The sequence below is a fragment of the Rhineura floridana genome, chromosome 20 (assembly GCF_030035675.1).
Source record: "Rhineura floridana isolate rRhiFlo1 chromosome 20, rRhiFlo1.hap2, whole genome shotgun sequence".
NCBI classification, from domain to species: Eukaryota; Metazoa; Chordata; class Lepidosauria; order Squamata; family Rhineuridae; genus Rhineura; species Rhineura floridana.
Genome location: NC_084499.1, coordinates 17,119,533 through 17,139,975, shown reverse-complemented (window position 1 = coordinate 17,139,975; position 20,443 = coordinate 17,119,533). Strand labels below are relative to the sequence as shown.

The 20,443-nt window shown below is 46.6% G+C and overlaps 1 protein-coding gene across 8 annotated transcripts in view; it reads right to left on the bottom strand.

Moving 5' to 3' along the window:
• Positions 1-10,022: 10,022 nt before the first annotated feature.
• The window catches only part of NUP214 (nucleoporin 214), a 74,667-nt gene continuing 64,246 nt past the window's right edge, over positions 10,023-20,443 (bottom strand). For 7 of the 8 annotated variants that reach the window (XM_061604412.1, XM_061604414.1, XM_061604413.1 and 4 more), the window contains 4 exons: positions 15,355-15,526; positions 12,765-12,910; positions 11,236-11,260; positions 10,023-10,139 (listed from right to left, as the gene is read on the bottom strand). In XM_061604412.1, the coding sequence (XP_061460396.1) occupies positions 10,106-10,139; positions 11,236-11,260; positions 12,765-12,910; positions 15,355-15,526 (377 nt within the window). In that variant the 3' untranslated portion in view covers positions 10,023-10,105. The remainder of the gene's footprint in view (positions 10,140-11,235; positions 11,261-12,764; positions 12,911-15,354; positions 15,527-20,443) is intronic. The other variant, XM_061604417.1, reaches the window with a different exon arrangement.

Here is a 20,443-nt window from a genome sequence, read left to right as displayed (position 1 = left end):
GGTAAGCCCATGCATGAGGAAGGGGGGGCACTTTGTCAGGGATCCCCTCAAATGTTCAGGCATTTTAGGGATGGAAAGATCTGTCAATTTTGGTTCACCTAGTTTCTCATTTTCAATCTTAAATTCAGTTCTCCACATTTCTGCCGCAGTTCACTATATTTTTTTTTAAAAAAACCTAATGAAAAGTCTTCAGCATTTTAATGCAACTTTCTCCCAATACACACATTTTTGTAGGCAGTTTTCACTAACGTACGCATTTTTGTAAGCCATTTCTCATCATATAATGCACTTTTGTAGGTTTATTTTCACTTTTATGGATGTTTCCCCCTAATATATGCATTTTTGTAAACATTGTTTGCTCAGCAAACTGCCCTGCAAAATTCACAGAAGTGCGAATTTCAAAGGATGGCTATGTTTCGGTTTTCATACTGTTTCGGAACAGTGTAAATGTTGATGGATTTGTCTTGAAATACAAATCGAATTGAATTTCTCTGTCGGGCACTCAAAAGGCTAGCCGTTTCAAAGCTTCCTAGACAATAACATCCACGGGGCTCCCATCGCTGTGCCACCATCCCCTTGCACCGCAAGCCTGCTTCCTCTCCCCACCCAGGAGCACCAGCAGGAAACATACTTGCTGGTGTCGCAACCACTCTGCAGTGTGGTTTCCTCTGTACACAGCTGGTGCTGCTGCTGCTGGTGCAGAGAACAGGGCGATTGCAGCTAAGGGTGTAACCTTCCCCCACTGCCAGTTTGCTGGGTTGGAAAGGGTGAGGATGAGAAAACGTGCACAGAACAAGAAGACACTTTTAAAAACTTCATTGCAACGCTCTTTCCAAGAGTACAAAATGGCCTTACAATCTCTCTTTCAGTCACTCACACACACACAGACAAAAATATATAAAGCCTGCCTATACATTCAGCAATTATATAGCCCTGGGAATACACAAAGGTGGCAATCTACCTTCTGTCTCTCACACAAACACACATATGGGGGGGGAATTTCAATTCAGTTTCACATTTAAAGCTGAGTCTGTCAATTTCAACCTTTCCAAAGCAATAGAATTGAAACACAGCCATCCTTCAAAATGTGTGTTTATCTGAATTTTGCAACGCAGTTCTCCAACCAAGGTTTACAAAAATACACATATTTCGGGGGAAAGTGTGCTTAAAAATGAATATATTAGTGAAAAGAACAAAGATGCATTATGTTAGGAAAAATTGCTTGTAAAGACATGTACGTTAGTCAGAAACTGCATACAAAAATGTGTTTACTAAGGGAAATTCACACCAAAATGCTGATGAATTTTCAATGAGGATTTTCAAAAAACATTCGCAGAATTGCTGCAGTACTGAATTTCAGATTGGAAAAATGAGAACTGGAGTTGACAGATCCTTCCATCCTGATCTGTCACATGCAAATTATATGCAAATTGGCATCATTTTGGGGGGGATGAGCTATCATGCATAACTGGTCACTCCGATGTCATATAGATGTATGGACAGGTGAGCTTCACCTGTGTGATTTCAGCCTGGGAACCTGATTCTGTGTCATTGAAGAAACAGCCGACTATTCTGGGCAGATGAACTTGCCGGCAGCATGCGAGAGTGCAAGGCACGAAATCTCTGGGGCTCAAGGTCCTTGTCTGAACATCTATTTATAAAGCCAAGGGGGGAAACACACAAAAGATGGGTGACTGGAGTTACGTCAAGCCTTCCCATTTTAGCAACAGTTGACAGCTGCTTGATAGCAATGGCTCCTGATAAAAGTGAAGACTCCAGAACAGCCTGGAGAGGAGAATCCAACACACACATACACACACAAAACTTTACTGCCTCCCTCCCCTCCAAAGACGCTGCCACCTCCCTGAGATTTTCACATTCGTTCTTCCAAAAAAGTAAACAAGAACTTGACTGCACGACTAGAACCAGGACAGGCAAATGGATAGCTGGGGGGAAAGTCAGCCACTGGCAAAGCCAGAGTTGCACAAAAATGGTGTCTCAAAATTCTCCAACCTATTGGCAGGTGGAGATTTTTTTTTTGCGGGGGATGACCTCTCAAAATTTGGCAAGTCAAACTCTCTTCAGCAGGAGTGAGGAAACCTCCGGGCCAGGCCCCAAAATGCAGCCCTCCAGACATCTCTGGTCCTCGGAGCCCTCCCCAAGCCACACCCTTCCCGGTTGCTACTTTGCACCCCAACTGTTTTGGCCTGGCCGCTGTGGGTCCCTGGACTCTTGCTTCCCTGGATGGAGAGGGCTGCATGAGTGTGCATAGAATCTGCCAACTGCAGAAAGGTACAATTTTACATCTGTGGCCCTGTCTACTTTTGCCCACCAGTGGCATGCAGCTCTCAGAAGGCTCCCCAGGAGGGAATGCGGCTCCTCAGGCTGAAACAGGTTCCCCAGACTGAAGCCTGCTGTGTGAGATGCCCCACCCCAAAAATTTCCAGCTGGAGATTGCCAGGTGTAGTGGCTTTTTTGCAAGGGGAGGCAGTCACAAAGCCAACGATAAGGTGGAATAAAATATTGCATTCTATGTTGCATCTTCCAAGAGCCTGCCCCACCCACCACAACTCTCAGCAATCCATCCAGAGTTGCCAGTGGACCAGGAACATTTCTCTCCTTTGGATCCTGAACCATCAGGGTAAAGAGCGATCCCAGCTCTTTTCCACCAATCATTTATAACTGCTTAGGAGAAAGGCAGTTTGTGTGCCAGACTCCGCCCACAGGCCTGTCCAAAACAGGCTCAACCCTGCACCCCCTGCCCCACAACTTCAGTAAACATGAAGGCTTTACACTGGGGTGGATAACTTTTCCCCCCAAGGGCCGCATCCACCCTTAGTTAATCCTCCTGGGGCCACATGCCAATAGCGGGTGTCTCTGATGACCCAGCATGAAGGGTCTCAAAGCATGCATAGAACTTTTCACAGTGATCCTTTTCACGCAGATGGGGCGGGGGGACCTTTGGCCTTCCAGCTGTTGCTGAACGACAGCTCCCATCAGCTCCTGCAGCGAGCATGGCCGACGGCCAGGGATGATAGGAATTGTAGTTTGGCAATATCTAGAGGGCCAGAGGTTCCCCACACCTGTTTTAGCTGGAGATGCTGGGGGATTGAACACAGGGACATTCTGCATGCAAACTGCTCAAGCGCACCCAAACTATACACAGGGAAGGGCCATAGCTCAGTGGGTAGACCACCTGCCTTGCATGCAGAAGGTCCCAGGTTCAATCTCCAGCAGCATCTCCAGGTAGGGCTGGGAGAGACTCCTGCCTGAAATTATCAAGAGCCGCTGCCAGTGAGTGCAGACAATACTGAGCTAGGTGGGCCAAGGCTCTGACTCATAGAGGAGACGGCAGCTTCCCGTTTCCTATGTTCCTCGCAAGTTAGAAGAACTCTGCACCCATTGGGTCGTACATGCCAAAGATGCTGCAGTCGAAGCCCAAGTTATTTCCCTCCCGGCTCCAGCCCCCAAGCCAGAGCACCTGTCTGCCGAAAACTGGACACAGGCCAGACAGGCAGACTACAGAGCAGCTGTCAAATCGGAATGCCCTTTTGGAGACGCCCAGCCCTCGCTCCGTTTGACACTATAAAAGCAAGAAACTCGATCCTTCATTGCCAAGCTGCCGCCAACATTGCTGCCTATAAAAAAAAAAATGTTGCTCCGGGCCCGTAGCTCAAAACATATTACAGCACAGCTGGGGGAAACTAAATTATCTGTCTGAAGACAGGAACATTAAGTCAGACCGCAGATCCATTTAGCTCAGTCGAGATGCACCTCTTACCCTGGCCTTTGACACCTGAGATGTATATTTTGTAGGACTCACCCAACTTTTGTAATCAAACTTGGTCTTGAATTTGCCTTTTACATTGTTATAACCGGTCCAGGGATCTTAGGGTGAATGGCAGGATGATGATGATATTGTCAACACTGACTGGCAGCAGCTGTCCAGGGTTTCAGGCAGGGGTCTCTTCCAGCCCTGCCTGGAGATGTTGGAAATTGAACCTGGGATCCTCTGTGTGCAAAGCAGATGCTCTGTTATTGAGCTGTGGCCCTTGCCCCAAATCAGGTGTGACAAACCTTTAGCCCTCCACATGTTGCTTAATTACAACTTCCATCATCTCTGGCCATTGGCCATGCTTGCTGGGGCTGATGGGAGATATCAGGAATTCTGGAGGGCCAAAGGTTCCCTGCACCTGCCTTAAATGAAGATTCTATCATGGTTCCATATTAAAGGTTGTTTTAAATAGGAACATAGGAAAGCTGCCTTATACTGAGTCAAACCATTGGTCCATCTAACTCTGTACAGTCTACACTGACTGGCAGTGACTCTGCAGGATTTCAGGCAAGGAATCCCTCCCTGCCCTCCCTGGAGATGCCATGGATTGAACCTGGGACCTTCTGTGTGCAAAGCAGAGGCTCTACCATTGAGCTAAGGCCCTTCCCCAACATTAAATCTCTCAGTGGAAGGATGGACACGTCTTGCCTTAAGTCTGAAAGGGTTTAGGAACATAGGAAGGTGCCTTATATGGAGTCAGACAGCTGTTCCATACAGCTCAGTATTGTCTACACTGACCAGCAGCAGCTCTCCAGCACCACCATGAAAGACCACCACATCCACTTTAGTCACAGAGCCTGAATTCACCAATACATGACTGAACCCCATCCACAAAATGGCAACAGTTTTGAAGGTGCCCTTTTGAAGGTACAGACTTTTGATGGGCCATCTAAGTCTGTATTGTTGAAACTGACAGGTAGCAATGCTCCAGGTTTTCAGAAAGGGAATCTTTCCCAAATCCCAGCCCTGCCTGGGAACACCAAGGATCAAAGCTGGGACCTCTTGTACACAAAACAAGCGCTCACTCTTGCCACTTCATTTGCTACTACTGAGAGAAGTGAGGGGGGAGGAAAGTTTGCATTTAAATTTGCACTTTCCAAAACTATATGAGAACCAAAACACAGGCATTCTTTGAAAACCTCACTTAGAGGAATTTTGCAATGCAGTTCTCCAACCAATGTTGAGAAAAATGCATTGAAATCAAATCAAATCAAATTCTATTACAGACAATGGAATCATCAGATAAGAACACATAACATCATTTTTAGGAAATATAATGGAATGCATATAAATAGATAAAATCATACTAATGTTAAAAGTTACAAAGGGAAAACAACATACCAAAATAAATTAGAAGTGCTTGTAAAAGTGTGTAGCGAGTCAAAACTGCATGCAGACATGTATTCATTAGGATAAATCTGCACTAAAATTGCAAACTGCTGCCAAAACATGGAGAACCGAATTTAAGAGTGGATAAAAGAGAAACCTCAGAAAATGAAATCGACAGATCCTTCCAACCCTAATGATTTAATCTACTGCAAATCATTCCGAGATCAACCAAGCAGACCCCAAACTACATTCTGCCCACCCCTCTACAATTAAAGCATCGCCTAGCCCCTGTGGGTTTTTTTGTTTGATTTGATTTAAGCAACTACGTGAAACGATGCCCTCCTCTTGCTTCCTGTGCTTGTTGGGAGAATGGAACAGCTTTCTGTCAATTCTCAGTCTCCTTTGCAATGAACTAAAATGGTTTTTACCGGCCAGCCAGCACAAGAGGCATCTGGAAGAGTGCAGCTGACAAGAGACCTTTTCTAGGATGTGTGGTACATTCCAGTGTGCTGGACGATCAATGCAAAGAATTTAGAGGTCAACAACTTGCAATCCACTATTCATAACCAAAAAGAAGGGGGGACGCAGCCAACTATAATAAGACCAACTTTATATATATATAATTGCATGTGTGTCCACACACACACATATAAAATCACCTGTTCTAACTTGTCTTCATATTGCCAGTGACTTTTGTCCCAAGCTCAAAAAGGCACCAGTTCCGTATTTGAGAATTGCTGCCTCTATCACTGAGACAGACATCTGATTGGGATTTACTGGCAGAGCTCTGTAGGATTTTAACGGAAATCAGAAAGGATCTCTGACAAGGGAATTGCTAGGCAGAGTTTAAGGACTCTGTGCAGAGGCCCTTGATGCAACTTTGCATCCGGTAATTCATGCCTGACATTTTTATATCACTTAATCACTTGCATTTTCAAGTACAGATCATCATGCAGAAAGTTTTCACATGGGAAAAGTGCGATAGCTGAAGTGACCTATGGATATTTGCAATGTGTTTGCTGTGCAAGCGGGGGACTATGCCATGCAAGGGTGGAGCCTGTGTTGCTCTGACTGCAGCTTCCATCGTCCCTGACCACTGGCCAATCGGTAGCGTAGTGGCAAATTCAGAAGAGCAGGGTCCCTTCATGATAGTCATAACCATGCCACCTCACAGCTATTCCCCTTCTAAGATTATAATCTGGCCATGTTTGAATACTGTGTTCTGCTTCTCTATCCTTGTTAATGCTTCTCCCATAACACATCCCTAGGAGCTAATCAGCATGAAAGGGGAGTGTGTTGGCTACTGAGAAGAGTCTTCTCAGTGGCTGACTCACCTCCTTTAACTCTGACTGCCTCCAGTCAGCAGAAAGGACAAGGAAACATGTTAGAAGACTCTTTTCAGTGGCCAACACGCTCCCCTTTCATGATGATTGGCTCACAGGATACTTGAGACATAACCCTGCTGGGACCTGGCTCCCAAAAAAGTAGAGGGTCTAAAAAACCCAACACCCTGGACAACTACATCCCTGCTGGCCATGCTACCTGGAGCTGACAAGAGTTGAACATCTCGAGGGCCACAGGTTTCCCACAAATGACTGAATCAAGCCTTCCATGTAATACTGGTGTAATAACTTCTGCATCTGCTTTCCCTACCTCACAGTCGAGTTTAGAAGTTAATTTTCCAGAGTGCCTGCCACTCCCATCTCTGCTGAACCCCATCCTACTCACAGCATACAGAGCCATCTGTCTCTTGGCCTATTTTGTTTTTTTTAAAAAAAAACTTCAGAGCAGTTGGAATGTTCACAAACATTCCATAACACCGCAGCAGAGGCACCACCACTGCCAAAGGTTAAGGGCAGCTCATTTCAATCAAATGAGGTCAGAGCTGTCTCAACCAATAGCTTCTTCTTCTTCTGATGGGGCAGTAGTTCTTGTGTGTGTGTAAAAATTGCTATTTTTCCTGCAAACCAACTAATTTAATTCAATACCTCCTTTATCCCTCTGTGACGACAGCGCCTAAACTGATTAGCCAAAGCTGGTCACTTCACAAGGAGACCCTCGGAGAAGACACTGGTGGTGAGCAACAGGTGCCAGAACAAATATAAAAAAGGCTCAGCAGCTACTACAACAGCCTTCCATGATAAAACTCAAACAGGGCCAGCAGACAATGACAGCCTCCAAGAGTGCACGCTGAGGATGAGGCAGTAAAATCAGACACCGCTCAAAAACTATTCACATCAACCGACAAGTTGCAATTTCTGTAGTTAAGGTTATTTTTAGAAAAGGAAAGAATGCAGAGATAGTTTCCACTTTATGTCTCAAAAGGAACATGTAACATAGATTGCATATGCTTTCTGAATGTGGAAAGCCAGGGTTCTTAAGGAATCATGCACAATTATTTTAAAAAGAGAATGAGTTCTAGTTCTCATGATTTTGGAAAGCCTGTAAAATTTTGGGCCGTCTCTGCTAGCATTCCCCCACCAGTGTCAGAGCCTCTAAATACCAGTTCTGGGACTTCCCCATTGAGGCATCTGGTTCCCCCCTCGGTGGGAGCAGGATGCTGGACCAGTTGGGCCTGGGCCCTGATGCAGCAAGGTCCTTATGTTTGCTATCTCACCAGGGGAGCCCAAATCTATATACATGGGGAATCCACTAAGCTGCATGCAGCTGATTAAACCAATAGGCCGCCTGCCTTAGACTGCAAAAACAGACTGTAGGCATGCACGTGTGCACAAGCATACGTGTGTGAGAATCTAAATTATTTATTTCATTTATGGATTGCTTGCCATGAGACATCCCAAAGTGATTTACAAGGAGATTGGTGTTTAAAATGTTTCTGTGTTATACAAGAGAGCATTTTTTAAATATTACAATAATATATTACAGCTCAGCGTAAAGCATCTGCTCTGTATGGCAAAGGTGCCAGGTTCAATCCCAGGCATCTCCAAATAGGGCGGGGAATGCCCCCCTGCCTGAAAACCCTGGAGAGCGTCTGCCAGTCAGTGTAGACCAGAAGGAGCCAACCTTATGGGGCCGGTGGGCACATGTGAAGATGAACCATGACAGGACCTTTTCTGTAGTGGCTCCGCATTTGTGGAATGCCCTCCCGGTGAGGTGAGTCTGTCTTCCTCATTATTAGCATTCAAGAGGAATTTTTAAATGCTCCTGTTCACCCAGGCATTTGATTTATTTATTTATTAAATTTATTAGTCACCCATCTGGCCGGTTCTCCAGCCACTCTGGGCGACGCACAACATAAAACATACAATTCACATTAAAACCTTAAAATTCCAACAGTAACACTAAAACCTAACCCACCTCAAAGGCCTGCCTGAAGGGCCAGGTTTTCAAGGTCCAGCGGAAGCTCATTATGGAGGGGGCATGGTGGATGTCATTTGGGAGGGAATTCCATAGAGTGGGTGCCATGATTGAAAAAGCCCTCTCCCTAGTTCTCACCAGTCTAGCTGATTTAATTGGTGGGACGGAGAGGAGGTCTTTTGAGGCTGATCTTGTTGTTCCTGGCAACCCAAAGACCGCTGATGAAAGAATGTTTTTAAGCTGCAATTTGCAAAATTTGTAATGGAGCTTTAGAATGCTTTTAATTGCTATTGTGTTTTTGGAATGCTTTTAGTACATTTTTCTCCTTGTCAAATTGTTTTATTTATGTTTGCCGCCCTGGGTACCTTCGGGAGGAAGGGCAGGACATAAATCCAAACAAATAAATAATGGTAACAATTTGGAATTTTGAGAAAGTGCTACAGGCACCACCACCACACTCCGGGCCCCTCCTCTCCACCCCTCCAGGGGCTGCCAGTCTTTTGGAGGGTCTTGAAGGCCCATTTGCTAAGCAGAGAAACTGTTGTGGGCACCCCACAACCACTCCCCCAACCTAAAACTGTTCTATTGGCTGCAAAAGAGTGCTTCTTTCAAGCCTAATTTCAGTGGAGGGGAGCCTGCAGGCACCAGGAAAGGTCTCCAGGGAGTTCACGTGCACCACCCCGCTGTAGACTGTACTGAGCTAGATGGACTCCAATGGTCTGATCCAATACGAAGGCAGCTTCCTATATCATATTTGGATATGTATTTGTATTGTTGTGAGCTGCTTTGCGGAGCATGGATCTCAAAGAAAGCAGATTATAAATCCTTGAAATAAATTCTTCCCATTGTGCATCCTTAGCCCTAGGGCCGGTAGACTTGTCCTCCTTGCATTCTTCTAATCTAATTCCCTTTTAAAGCCATTCTTGCCTGTCACCGCTAGTGGTATCAGAGAACTCCAGCAAAAACAGAGACAGGAGCGGAAAATGCTGATGCTCGCTTATTTATCCCATGCGCGAAAGGGAAATCAATCCAGTGAATAGGATAGACATTTGCTGTTACCGTTTCTTTCCGTCCACAAATGATACGTAGTAACTGGTTACTGTTTTCCCCCTCCGTTTGCATTGCGTTTCCTTTGTGCCAAAATGAATGGGGTGGCATAGCTCAAGGACAAGTGTAACTTACACAAGTTACGTAATTCCGCCACAGCGGACAGCGTGATGAAGAACGTTGGTTTTGGCAGAAGACGAACTGCAGCAGAACACAGACAGCACCGCACGCAACGAATGCTGGGCAGAATGGGAAGCAGTGCCTTTTGACACCCCTAATCGCCACATCTTGTGGCAGCAATGTAGCCCTACAAAAAGGTTTTACAGACACACCTTTGAAGGTCAACAGCACTGAAGAAGAGAAAATACTTTATTTAAAGAGGAGGAGCAACAACTCCATTAAAAAAAAAATAGGCATTTTTCGGTGCAGTTTTTTTCTTTTTGTACAAAAAGGAAGTTGGAGAACACAATCTCAAAAAACAAAATGAAATAATCATCCTGACATGCTGTTGCAATATATATATCCCTGCTCTGCTCCTGCCCGTCTGATGCAAGGGCAAGAGAGTTCGACATCACTTCAACTTCTCCAGCCGCTAAACCCAGAGGTGGATCTGAAAGAGACAAGCCAAAAAAAGGGAAGCAGGAAAGGGTAAGAGGAGCAGATCCCCAAAGGGCCTAACTCTGAAGATCTGATTGCACAGTAGCTGCTGCTAAGTGCTTTTAAGGAAGGATGCCTTAAGTTTTGAAAGGAAGCCTTTTTCAGCCAAGGTGCATGTGTGTCATTTCCATCTGAGCTATCTTCCATTTCTCTGGTTCAAAAGTAACTTAAGAGCAAAGATCAGAAAACAAATGTCTGCTGGAAGCGGAAGAAGGAGGCTTGCATCCGCCGCTCCACATCCCTACCCCTCAGAGCAGAAGAATGGGCTGTCTCCCTACGCTTGCTAGCCTGCCGGTGGAAAGACGCCTGCCTATTTTCAACCCATTTCACGGTACCTGCTCTGTTCCAGGCACTTTGACAAATGTTGCAAGGGAGGTGAAGTCCAGAGGCTCCCCCCCTCCCCCAACCCAAGGCTTGGCTGGCCATTTTGTGGCTGACGGGAGTGTTGCAGTCCAAAATGACCATGCTGGCCAAGGGTGGGGAGGAGCGGATGGGAGTTGTTATTATTTATTAAATTTATATCCTGCCCTTCCTCCCAAAGGCAGCAAACAGATGATAAAGCACTAAAAGCCTTTTTAACACAAAACATCTTAAAAGTGTTTGGAATTTCACTTTAAAACAGCTGGAAGGCAGCAGGCTGGCCGCCTCGCGAATCCCGTCAGTGGACCTTGCTGCTCTTTTCGCTTCCGCAGGAGATCTCTGCGTTCCTCAGTGTGCTTTATGTGTTCTTGCTTTGTGAAGTGTTCCAAAATATTGTCGGCAAAAGTCTTACATTAAAAAAAAAGGGCAGGGAATAGAAGAGAAGTGTATTTCTGAGGGGGGATCATCTCCCTGGGAGGAAACGCCGCCTTCTAGATCTTAAGCTTCTCATGGATGCTCTTAAAAGGAGAAATGGGGGAGCGAACAAAGACCAAATAATCTCTTGCTGATTCAAAATTCAGCTAGGGATTACCGTTTTTAATACATTTCACCTCAAAAGAAGCTCTCTTTCAGGCAGGCAGGCAGACACACACACACACACTCTACCAAAAACAGTGAGAGAGACTTACGCGTTAGACGATCCAAAGCCAAAGCCTGCAAGGGAGGGAAAATATGCAACTTTAAAAGGATTTCTGGACATGTTACATGCAAAGTGTACATTATGGGAAGGTGCTCGGGACCAAGCCCAATTCACAGCCACACCTTCTCAAATCTCTCTGTGCTCTCCAGCCCTCTGCGTCCATCTTTCATTCCAACCCACACAACCAAAGACCTGCTTTCAAATTAAGGAACATGGGAAGGTGCCTTATAGCCAGTCAGACCGTTTGGTCCATGTAACCTGGCAATTGTCTACACTGACTGTCAGCAGCTGTCCAGGATTTCAGGCAGGGAGTCTCCCCCGTCTCCCCTACTCAGAGATGCAGTTGAGGACTGAACCTGAAATCTCCTGCGCGCAAAGCAGAGGTTCTGCCAGTGAGCCAGGGCCTTTCCCCAAGAGTTTAATGGTTTCAAAATGTTTTTCGGTTTTTAAAAAGGATGTCCTTGTTTCTCATTGCACTGTTTTTATCATTGATGGGGAAGGGACGTAGCTTAGTGAGCAGAGCATCTGCTTTGTGTGCAGAGGATCCCAGGTTGAATGCCCGACGGCATCTCTGGGTAGGGCTGGGAACGGACCCACTCTGGAGTCCTGGAGAGCTGCTGCCAATCAGTGTAGGCAATACTGAGTTAGATGGACCAATGGTCTGACTCATTAGAAAGCAGCTTCCTACATTTATTTATTTATTGTATTTATATACCGCCCCATAGCCGAAGCTCTCTGGGCGGTTTACAGTATTTATTCTATTTATTTTATTCTATTTATTAATCGCCCATCTGGCTGGATTTACCACCCACTCTGAGTGATGTACATAACAAAACATATAAAACAGAATATCAGAAAGCAAACAATAAAAACTGTAACAATAAATGATAACTAAACAACAAGGTAGAGGCAACTCAGTTTCAATAATAGGGTTCTCGCCTGTATGGTCCGAGGTGTAACTAGAGATGGGAGTTCCTGATGTAAGTCTTCCCACCCTGGCATAAAACCAGTGTGGGAGATAGTCCATTTACAAGGTCAAAAACCGGCATCTCCCCCAACCCCAGCATCCAGCAGTTCCAGCGAGGAGAGGGGCAGAACAACCAGCCTCTCAAAAACGAAACTAACAGAGCAGTTCTTCTTAGAGAAGCCTCGGTGAAGGGGCCAGAGTGTAAATGCCGCCGATATCAGGCAAGTGGATGAAGGTTGTATGGAAGGGCGGCGGCCGCTGCAGGGGCGCTTCTCGGGCCTCCAAACCGCCTCTGAACTAACTGCAGTAACATTCCTATGTGCTTGCCACCCTGGGGAACAAAAAGGATGCGTGCTAGGTACAGCCACGTCTTTCGCTTTCCAACAGCTCCCATCCTTTCCTTTAATCTGGATTAATTTGGCCAGGGCAGGCCAGATTTGTATCTGAACCTCTGCAACCCAGTGCTGCCGGCTCACAACAGCCCCGGTGGTCCCACGCAGCTCCCTCCTCCGAACAACGCCCTCCCGTTCTCCGTCGAGAAGAGCTCGTACCTCCTCCTCCTCCGCTTGACCCAAAGCCGGAGAAGCCGGTGCCCTGCGTGCCGAAACCAGTAGGCTGCTGAGAGAGGGATCCAAAGGTCGGGGTGTTCTGACCAGCCAGGGTGCCGAATGACACCGTGCTAGCTGTGCCGCCAAAGCTGTGGGCCAGGGAGCAAGAGAACGTGCAGCGTGTCAAAAGAGGGTATGAATAAACAAAAGAAAACAGTAAGGGAGGTGTTTATTTCTTTATATATGTCCCACCCTTTGTCCCAGTACGAGCTCAGGGCAGCAAACAAAAGCACTAAACACACTTTAAGGGGAACCTTTGCACTCCCTGATGTTGCTGAGCGACAACTCCCACCTGCCCCAACGAGCGTGGCCAATGGCCAGCAATGACGGGATTGCAGTTCCACATCTGGAGTAAAAGCCTGTTGGAGGAAGGCAGAGGTCCACCATCAACCACCTTGGGCCCTGCAATTGGCAGGGGAGATCTTGTTGCTGGTGGTGCCCCATTGGCGTTGGCCTGGGACACAGCCTTCTCGGTGGTGGTTCCCTATTGGTGGAATACCCATGCTAGCAAGGCGCGTCTGTCTCCCCCATTCTTGACTTTCAGGAGGAATCTAAAAACGTGCCCGTTCACCCAGGCATTTGATGAACGAAATATAGTGTTCCTTGAAACGATTAGCTGCAAGAAGCTGACGTGTTTTTCATCGTTGCAAAATCCTTTTCAATTTTGTAAATAGATGTTCTTTAATTTATTTTGAATGGTATTGTTTTCCCACTGATGTGTTGGCTGCCCTGGGCTCCTTCGGGAGGAAGGCTGGGATAGCAATCTAATAAAACGACAACCACGAACAATAGGAAGCATAGTCCATCATCAGGGCAAGCTAAAGATGCTTCCACGAAGCCCAGAAACAAGGCGTGCAAGGAAAAAAACAAAAAGGCCCTTGCCTGTGGTTTATCCTGAACGCCCAGCATCCCGTGGTAGGTGGGCTCAGAGCATGCATTTTACATTTTGGTATCATGCTGGAAGGCTGTTCATAGGCACACTCACTGGGCAGTTGTCTATCCCCCTCTTTAAATTCTCCTAAGTTAAGTTGATTCTGGGCTGAGTGACGTGCTGCTTCCTCTGGTCTGTCTGGAACAGCCTTTGCCAACCTGGTCTCCTCCAGATGATCTGGACTACAACTCTCGCCAGCCCCCGCCATTTTGGACGAGAGCTCCCATCACCCTGGGATGGGAATTACCATCCAAAACGGCTGGAGCAAACCGGGTTGGCAAAAGCTGGTCTGGGCTCCGTGGTCCATCAATTTCATTAGATCAGGGGAGGGCAGATGGCGGGGCCTACTAGGTGCTTTCCAGAACCTCAACTGGAGCCAGGCGCAAAAGATGCACACTTAAGCCCTCTTAAGGCAGTCCCTTCTCCATGTAAGTAACAGCCTCTTCCTTCCCTGATCCTTTGTCCTTCTGTGTCGCGTCTTCTAAATTGTAAGGGAGGTGTTTCCCTTTAACCGATGGTACATAAGTGGGACTGGGAACCTTTCTGGCGTACAAATGCTTCGAACAAATAAAGAAAATATCCAGAGGGCTTCTTCCAGGTCACACGACTCTAGCCCCATCGATCATGTCATGTCCTCTGTGCATATCGTTTCGTGTGTGGGTATGATAATAATACTAATGTATAAATTATGCAAGCGGTTTGTAAACTGCTTGCTCAAGAAAAAAGTGGTGCACAAGTCCAATTAATACAAAACAGGATTAAAATGCAAAAACCAATTGGAAACAAAGCATACATAATAATAATAATAATAAAATGTTATTTAATTAGTCGCCCATCTGTCCGCCTAAACGGACACTCTGGGCGACGTACACAATATAAAAACAGTATAAAAACATATACAGCAAATTACAATATTAACAGCAATTCATCTAACCATCCTTCAGTAATACAATATCAAAACCTAACCCACCCCAGAAATCCCATAGGCCTGCCTGAACAGCCATAAAACCACCCCTAAAAACCAAAGATAAAAACCAATAACAGATTTAAAACAAACGTAACCAAATCATGTGCTAAAACAGGCACATTTTCAGCAGGTATTCAAGCGTTTGGTTAAATTTTCACCCTTCATACTGAAGTTTTTAAGGATTTTATGGATTTGGTTCTTCATATATTTTTATATTTAAAAATATTTTGTATTTAAACATTTCTGTATGGTTTTAAGCATGCTTTGTATTTTTAAAACCTGCACAATCTCCCTTGGGTCCAGCATTCCAGGAGAGGGACAGATGACAAAAATTAATTTATTATTATTGAAACAGGTGCTTTTCTATATGGAATCTTTTTTATATATGGAACTGTAATTTTGTGGCTGGAACTGTGCTTTATTAATTACATACCTCATTGTGGGAGCCTGCCCTAAGTATGCTAAACAGCAGGTAAAAAAAATCCACTAAAATTAAATTGTACAGTGAAGGGACCTGTCTAATGTCAAGAGGCAGGGAGTTCCAGAGGGCCTTGCAGAATATATCAAAAAGGAAAGTAGACGTCTGGGACAGCCAAATCCTGTCCCCAGACTCCCCCCCTTTTCGGTTGGCTTACCCGAATCCTCCTGTGTTGGCCGCCGCCGTCCCCTCGCCGAAGACTTTGCCTCCCGTCGAGCCCAGAGGGCTTGAAAAGGCTGGGGCTGAACCGAATGCTGGCACCCCTCCGAACCCAGGGGACCCCCCAAAAGTGGGAGGGCTGCCGAACACAGGAGCAGCTCCAAAGCCACCTGAGCAAACACAGAGGCAAAACAAAAAAAAAGAAAAGAGAGGGGACACAAAAATAATAATCGAACATTGCATCAAAAGTCCACAACAAAAAAGGGGGGGGAGAGAGAGAGAGAGATGCAAGAAGGACAAACAGGCAAACGAACAAAAGTTAGATGATTTCCCAGCATACAAGCTTTATTTGCACAGTGGTAGCGTTGGGGGTGGGGGCCCTCAGAGCCACCGCCGCGCTTCCAAAGGTTGACCGTTTCATCCTGAAAAACTTAAGGTCAGGAAAACTTGCAAAATGCCCCCCCCTTTCAAACCACAAATCAAAAGGAGGAAATGGGGGGAAGTCGTCTGAAGAGTGAGCAGACATCTGGCTCAACGACACCCTCTTGGGTGTGTCAGAATCCAGCATTTTGAACTCTCGCTGCAAAAGTGTGTGTGTGTGTGTCGTTACTAGCAATGGTTAATCTGGGAGGCAAAATGGAGAAAGGGGGGAGGAAGGAGGCAGGAACCGCCTTGGGGAGAGGCAGGCCTCGGCTAGAGAGTCGCAGAAGATGCATGCAAGGAGGAGAGAGAGATTTGCCGATCTCTCGGATTCACAGCACTGCACTTCCTCTGGCTGCCCATCCTTGCCAGCCGAGTCTGAAGGGAATGTCAACCTCCAGACGGCATTTGGAGAGGCCAAATGCCTTCAAATTGCAAATCAGGAAACAACCCCCCAATCCATCCATCCATATCCCAACCCCCAGCTGCACACGGAAACGCACCAGATCGAGAGGTTTGAGAGGGAAGCGGGGGGGACGGGAGTTTCTCATTCAAGAGCTGCCTTGTGTACCCTCCAAAGCACTTACTGCAAAAGGGGTGGCTAGATTCTGCAGGCATGTCCTTAAAAAGAAAACCCTTGGACATGAATTTAAAAGGACAGGCCAATAACGCCTGCTGGAGAGAGGCTGCATTCAAAAGCAGCTGCAGCCACCAGCTCTCGGCAAAAAGGAAAAAAAAAAAGCGAGCAGTTGCTAAGGTAGCGTTTTCCCGATGTCGCCAGCAAAACTGCAACCATTTCAGCATAGCTGTGTATCGCACCCTAGAGGCAAGCTACACACACACAAACCTGACCCATCACAAGCAGACTGGGAAGAAAGCAGGACTTCACAGAGGCAGATCTATGATGGCATTTCCTGCTCCCCTTTTCATTTTATTGATTCCAAGTTATTTTCTAAGCTGCTTTTTTCAGTAAAGGATGCAAAGGACATCAGATGTGCTGGAACTGAGAAAACAGCGCTAAAATCGCAGAGGGCTGTTTGCATGCTCAGGGAAAGGCAGCCTCGAAAAAATGAAAAGGGTTCGAAACCTGCTTGAAAGTCTGTACTGTGGGAGCTAAGCATAATGCTATCAGAAGAGAGTTTCTGTAACCGTGAGGCTGCCAGGCTAGTAAAATCTGTATTTGTTGCTTCACTCACTTTTGCCTCTGGCCTTCTGAAGGTTGCACAGGAGAGAACGCAGCCCTCCAGCTCAAAAACATTCCACACCCCTGGCCTATCCATTTCAGAATCCCATGTCCCCATATTGCAGGCAGCCAGATGCATTCTGTACAGTTCGTTGTACAGTTCTGTATTGTGATATACTGTATTGTGTTATTTTTATTGTATTTTTAATGTTCACCGCCCAGAGAGCTGTTGCTAGTCGGGCGGTATATAAGCTTAATTAAACAAATAAATAAATAAATTCTGGAAGCCCACAATCAGTACATAAAGGCCAGAGCCCCCTCCTTGGTTGTTTGACCCCCAGCATACTGCCTTGTAATATGGAGCCTTGCTTGAGCTATCAGCCTAACAACCATGGACAAATCTCTCCCTCCTTCATGAATTTCTCCAATGCCCTTTTCAAGCCCACCAAACCCGGCAGCAGCCCCCCCTCCACATCTTGTGGCAGCAAATTCCATACATTAAATTCTACACTGTCCAAAAGGAATTTCTTCTATTTGTCCTGAATCTATTGCCTAGCAACTAGTATAATGGAAGAGGGTGTGTGTGTGTGTGTGTGTGTGTGTGTGTGTGTGTGTGTGTGTGTGTGTGTGTGTGTGTGTGTGTGTGTGTGTGTGTGTGTGTGTGTGTGTGTGTGTGTGTGTGTGTGTGTGTGTGTGTGTGTGTGTGTGTGTGTGTGTGTGTGTGTGTGTGTGCGTGCGTGCGTGCGTGCGTGCGTGCGTGCGTGCGTGCGTGCGTGCGTCTCTACCTCACCCTTCCTTTACACCATAAGTAATTTTATAAGCCTCGCCTCTGTCATACCTATGTGTTAAGACACATGAATCTGACAAAGCAAAGGTGGAGAACTGGTAGCCCTCCAGATGTTGTTGGACTACAACTCCCATTGTCCATGCAGGCTGCAAGGGCTGATGGGATTTGGGAGTCCAGCAACATCTGGAGAGCAACAGAAGTTCCCCATTCCTGTGATAGAGGCTTATAAAATTATTCAGCTAAAACAGGCATGGGGAATCTTTGGCCCTCCAGATGTTGCTGAACTAGAACTCCCATCACCCCTGGCAAACACGGCCAGTGGCCAGGGATGATGACAGCTATAGTTCAGTAACATTGAGGGGGCCAAAGGCTCCCCACATCTGAACTAAAACAATAACCCAAAGTCTCTCCTCTTAGGAAATGTTCTCGTATGATAAATTTCGCTGCCCTTTCCCCGAGCAGACAGAACTGTACACCGGCTGTGTTCACAGGTCACGATAAGCCAGGGGTTGCTGGCTTATCAGGAAGGAGCAATGCACCCCTGCATGCTGCCCAATCCTCTCTCTAGCATGAGCAGGAAAAACAAGCCAGAAAAGCCATTATGCAGCCTGGCTTCCTGTGACGTCCAAACCGGGGGCCTATGGTTTTGTTTCTCTTGAAGAAGACAGGATGCGTAAGCTGGCAACAAACCATAGTCTGAGGCTGGCTGGCAATCCAGGCTTGCTGGGGACAAACAAACTGAGATCCCAGGCTCGCTTTGTTTCTCTCGCATGCACCAGGGGAGCAGCGAAGCAGAAACAACTGGGCTGCACACCCCAGTGCAGTGCGCATCCCCCATAAACCACAGCAGTCCAGCAACAGGTGAACATGGGCTGTATTTCAAATGAAGTCGCCCCATAGGTTTATATACACAGGCATTACACCATTGGCTGTCCTATTTTCAGTCCATTTGCTAATCATCCCTAGGATGGAATTAACCCTCTCCCCAAAGAACCCTACCGTTTTACACATGGGTACTTTTCAACCTACAATTCCATCTTGTGGCAGGCTGCCTGCCTGTGCCAAGAATTGGCTACCAACAGGTCTTTGCTTTTTAACTGGGGGATGCATTTTAATACCCTGGGTGAAATTCCAGTCCCGGCTAATGTAACAGATACTACCCAATTGTAAACACAACTGTCTGGAAAAAAAATAATTAAAAAAAAAGAGCTCCACTTGAATTATTTAACAGAGATTAGAGATCCAGTTACACCTTTGTCCAAAAGCCGTCAATTTTTCTCTACGGCCTTCAGGGTTTGCGGGATCCCTCTTGCACTGCAAGTTAAGAATGAAGGAAGAGCCCTGAAGCTGGATCAAGCCCAAAGGGAGCCCATCTAGTCCAGCATCCTGTTCTAACAGTGGCCAACCAGATGCCCTAATGGGAAGCCCCAAAGCAGGATGTGGGCGCAAAAGCGAGCAGCCATGACATGCAAGGAGTTGAGACCAATAAGCAAGGGGCGCCAACATTTTTTGGCCCTATGGGCACCACTGAGATAGTGCCATGGGCACCACTTCAACTGCTGTTATTATTATCAGACTTATCACCATCAGGTCCCAGAGCAGGTTTAAAATACAACATTAAAAACAGTTAAAAGGAGTTACAGTCACAGGAATAGGGTGGGTCCCGAAAACATATCTCTGTCGAAGGCCAGAGTGAAGAGGTGTGCCGTCAGCATCTCCCGAAAACTGTACAGGGAAGGTGCCAGATGCGGCTCTGCTGGGAGGGAGCTCCACAACTTAGGGGCTGCCACAGAGAAGGCCCTCTCCCAGGCCACCCCACAAAAAATGTCTGAGGGTGGGGGAACTACCCAGGGCCCCCCTCCCCAGTTGCTTCTTTACTACCCCCCTTTAAGTCACCCTCCTACACATCTGGAGACAGATGTGATCTGCAATATGATGGTGGTGCTGAGAGGGGGGAACCCATGAAAAAATTATGCAACATCAAGAGGACCTGGTTTACTAGTATGTGTGTGTGTGTGCATGTGTGTCTTCTCTCTCCAATGGCTTCTGCAGCATCCCTCATTCTCTTTTCCTTCCTACACTCTTCCAGATTGCCTCCTATTCTCCTGGCTGCTCACCTTTCTGTCCAGCTACCGATCTGAGCCTTGGAAAAAACCAAACAGCTGAGAAGAGGAAGTGAAAAAGAGTGACACTCCTTCCACTCCCTTCCTCTTTGCACTTTTCAAGAGGCAGTGGGTACACGGGGGAGCTAACCACCTCATGGTGAAGCAGGTTGCTAGTACTTGCACCGGTCGCCAATTTGCTACTAGGCCAGGTTCCGGTTTCTTGTATGAATTCCCAAAGTCCTAAACAACTTGGGCCCAAAGTACCTGAAGGGCCACCTGGCTCCTCGTGTTCCACCTTGATCACCAAGATCCTCTGATGGGGCACCTATTTATTGATTTATAATAGTTATTTATACATCACCTTCTCGCAAAACATCAGGGCAATGTGCAGCAACGTAAAAACGTTTGAAAGCAACGCAAAGCAATCACTAAAAAGGACTGGCTACTCAAAAGACACCTTGCCCACACCGGCTCTTAGTGGCGCACGCTAGATCCTTTTACACGCCCAGCACAGCTGACCGAATTCAGACTGCGCAACTGACCTCCTGCACGCCATCCAAGAAATACTGCCAATCGCAGACATTTTGGGGCT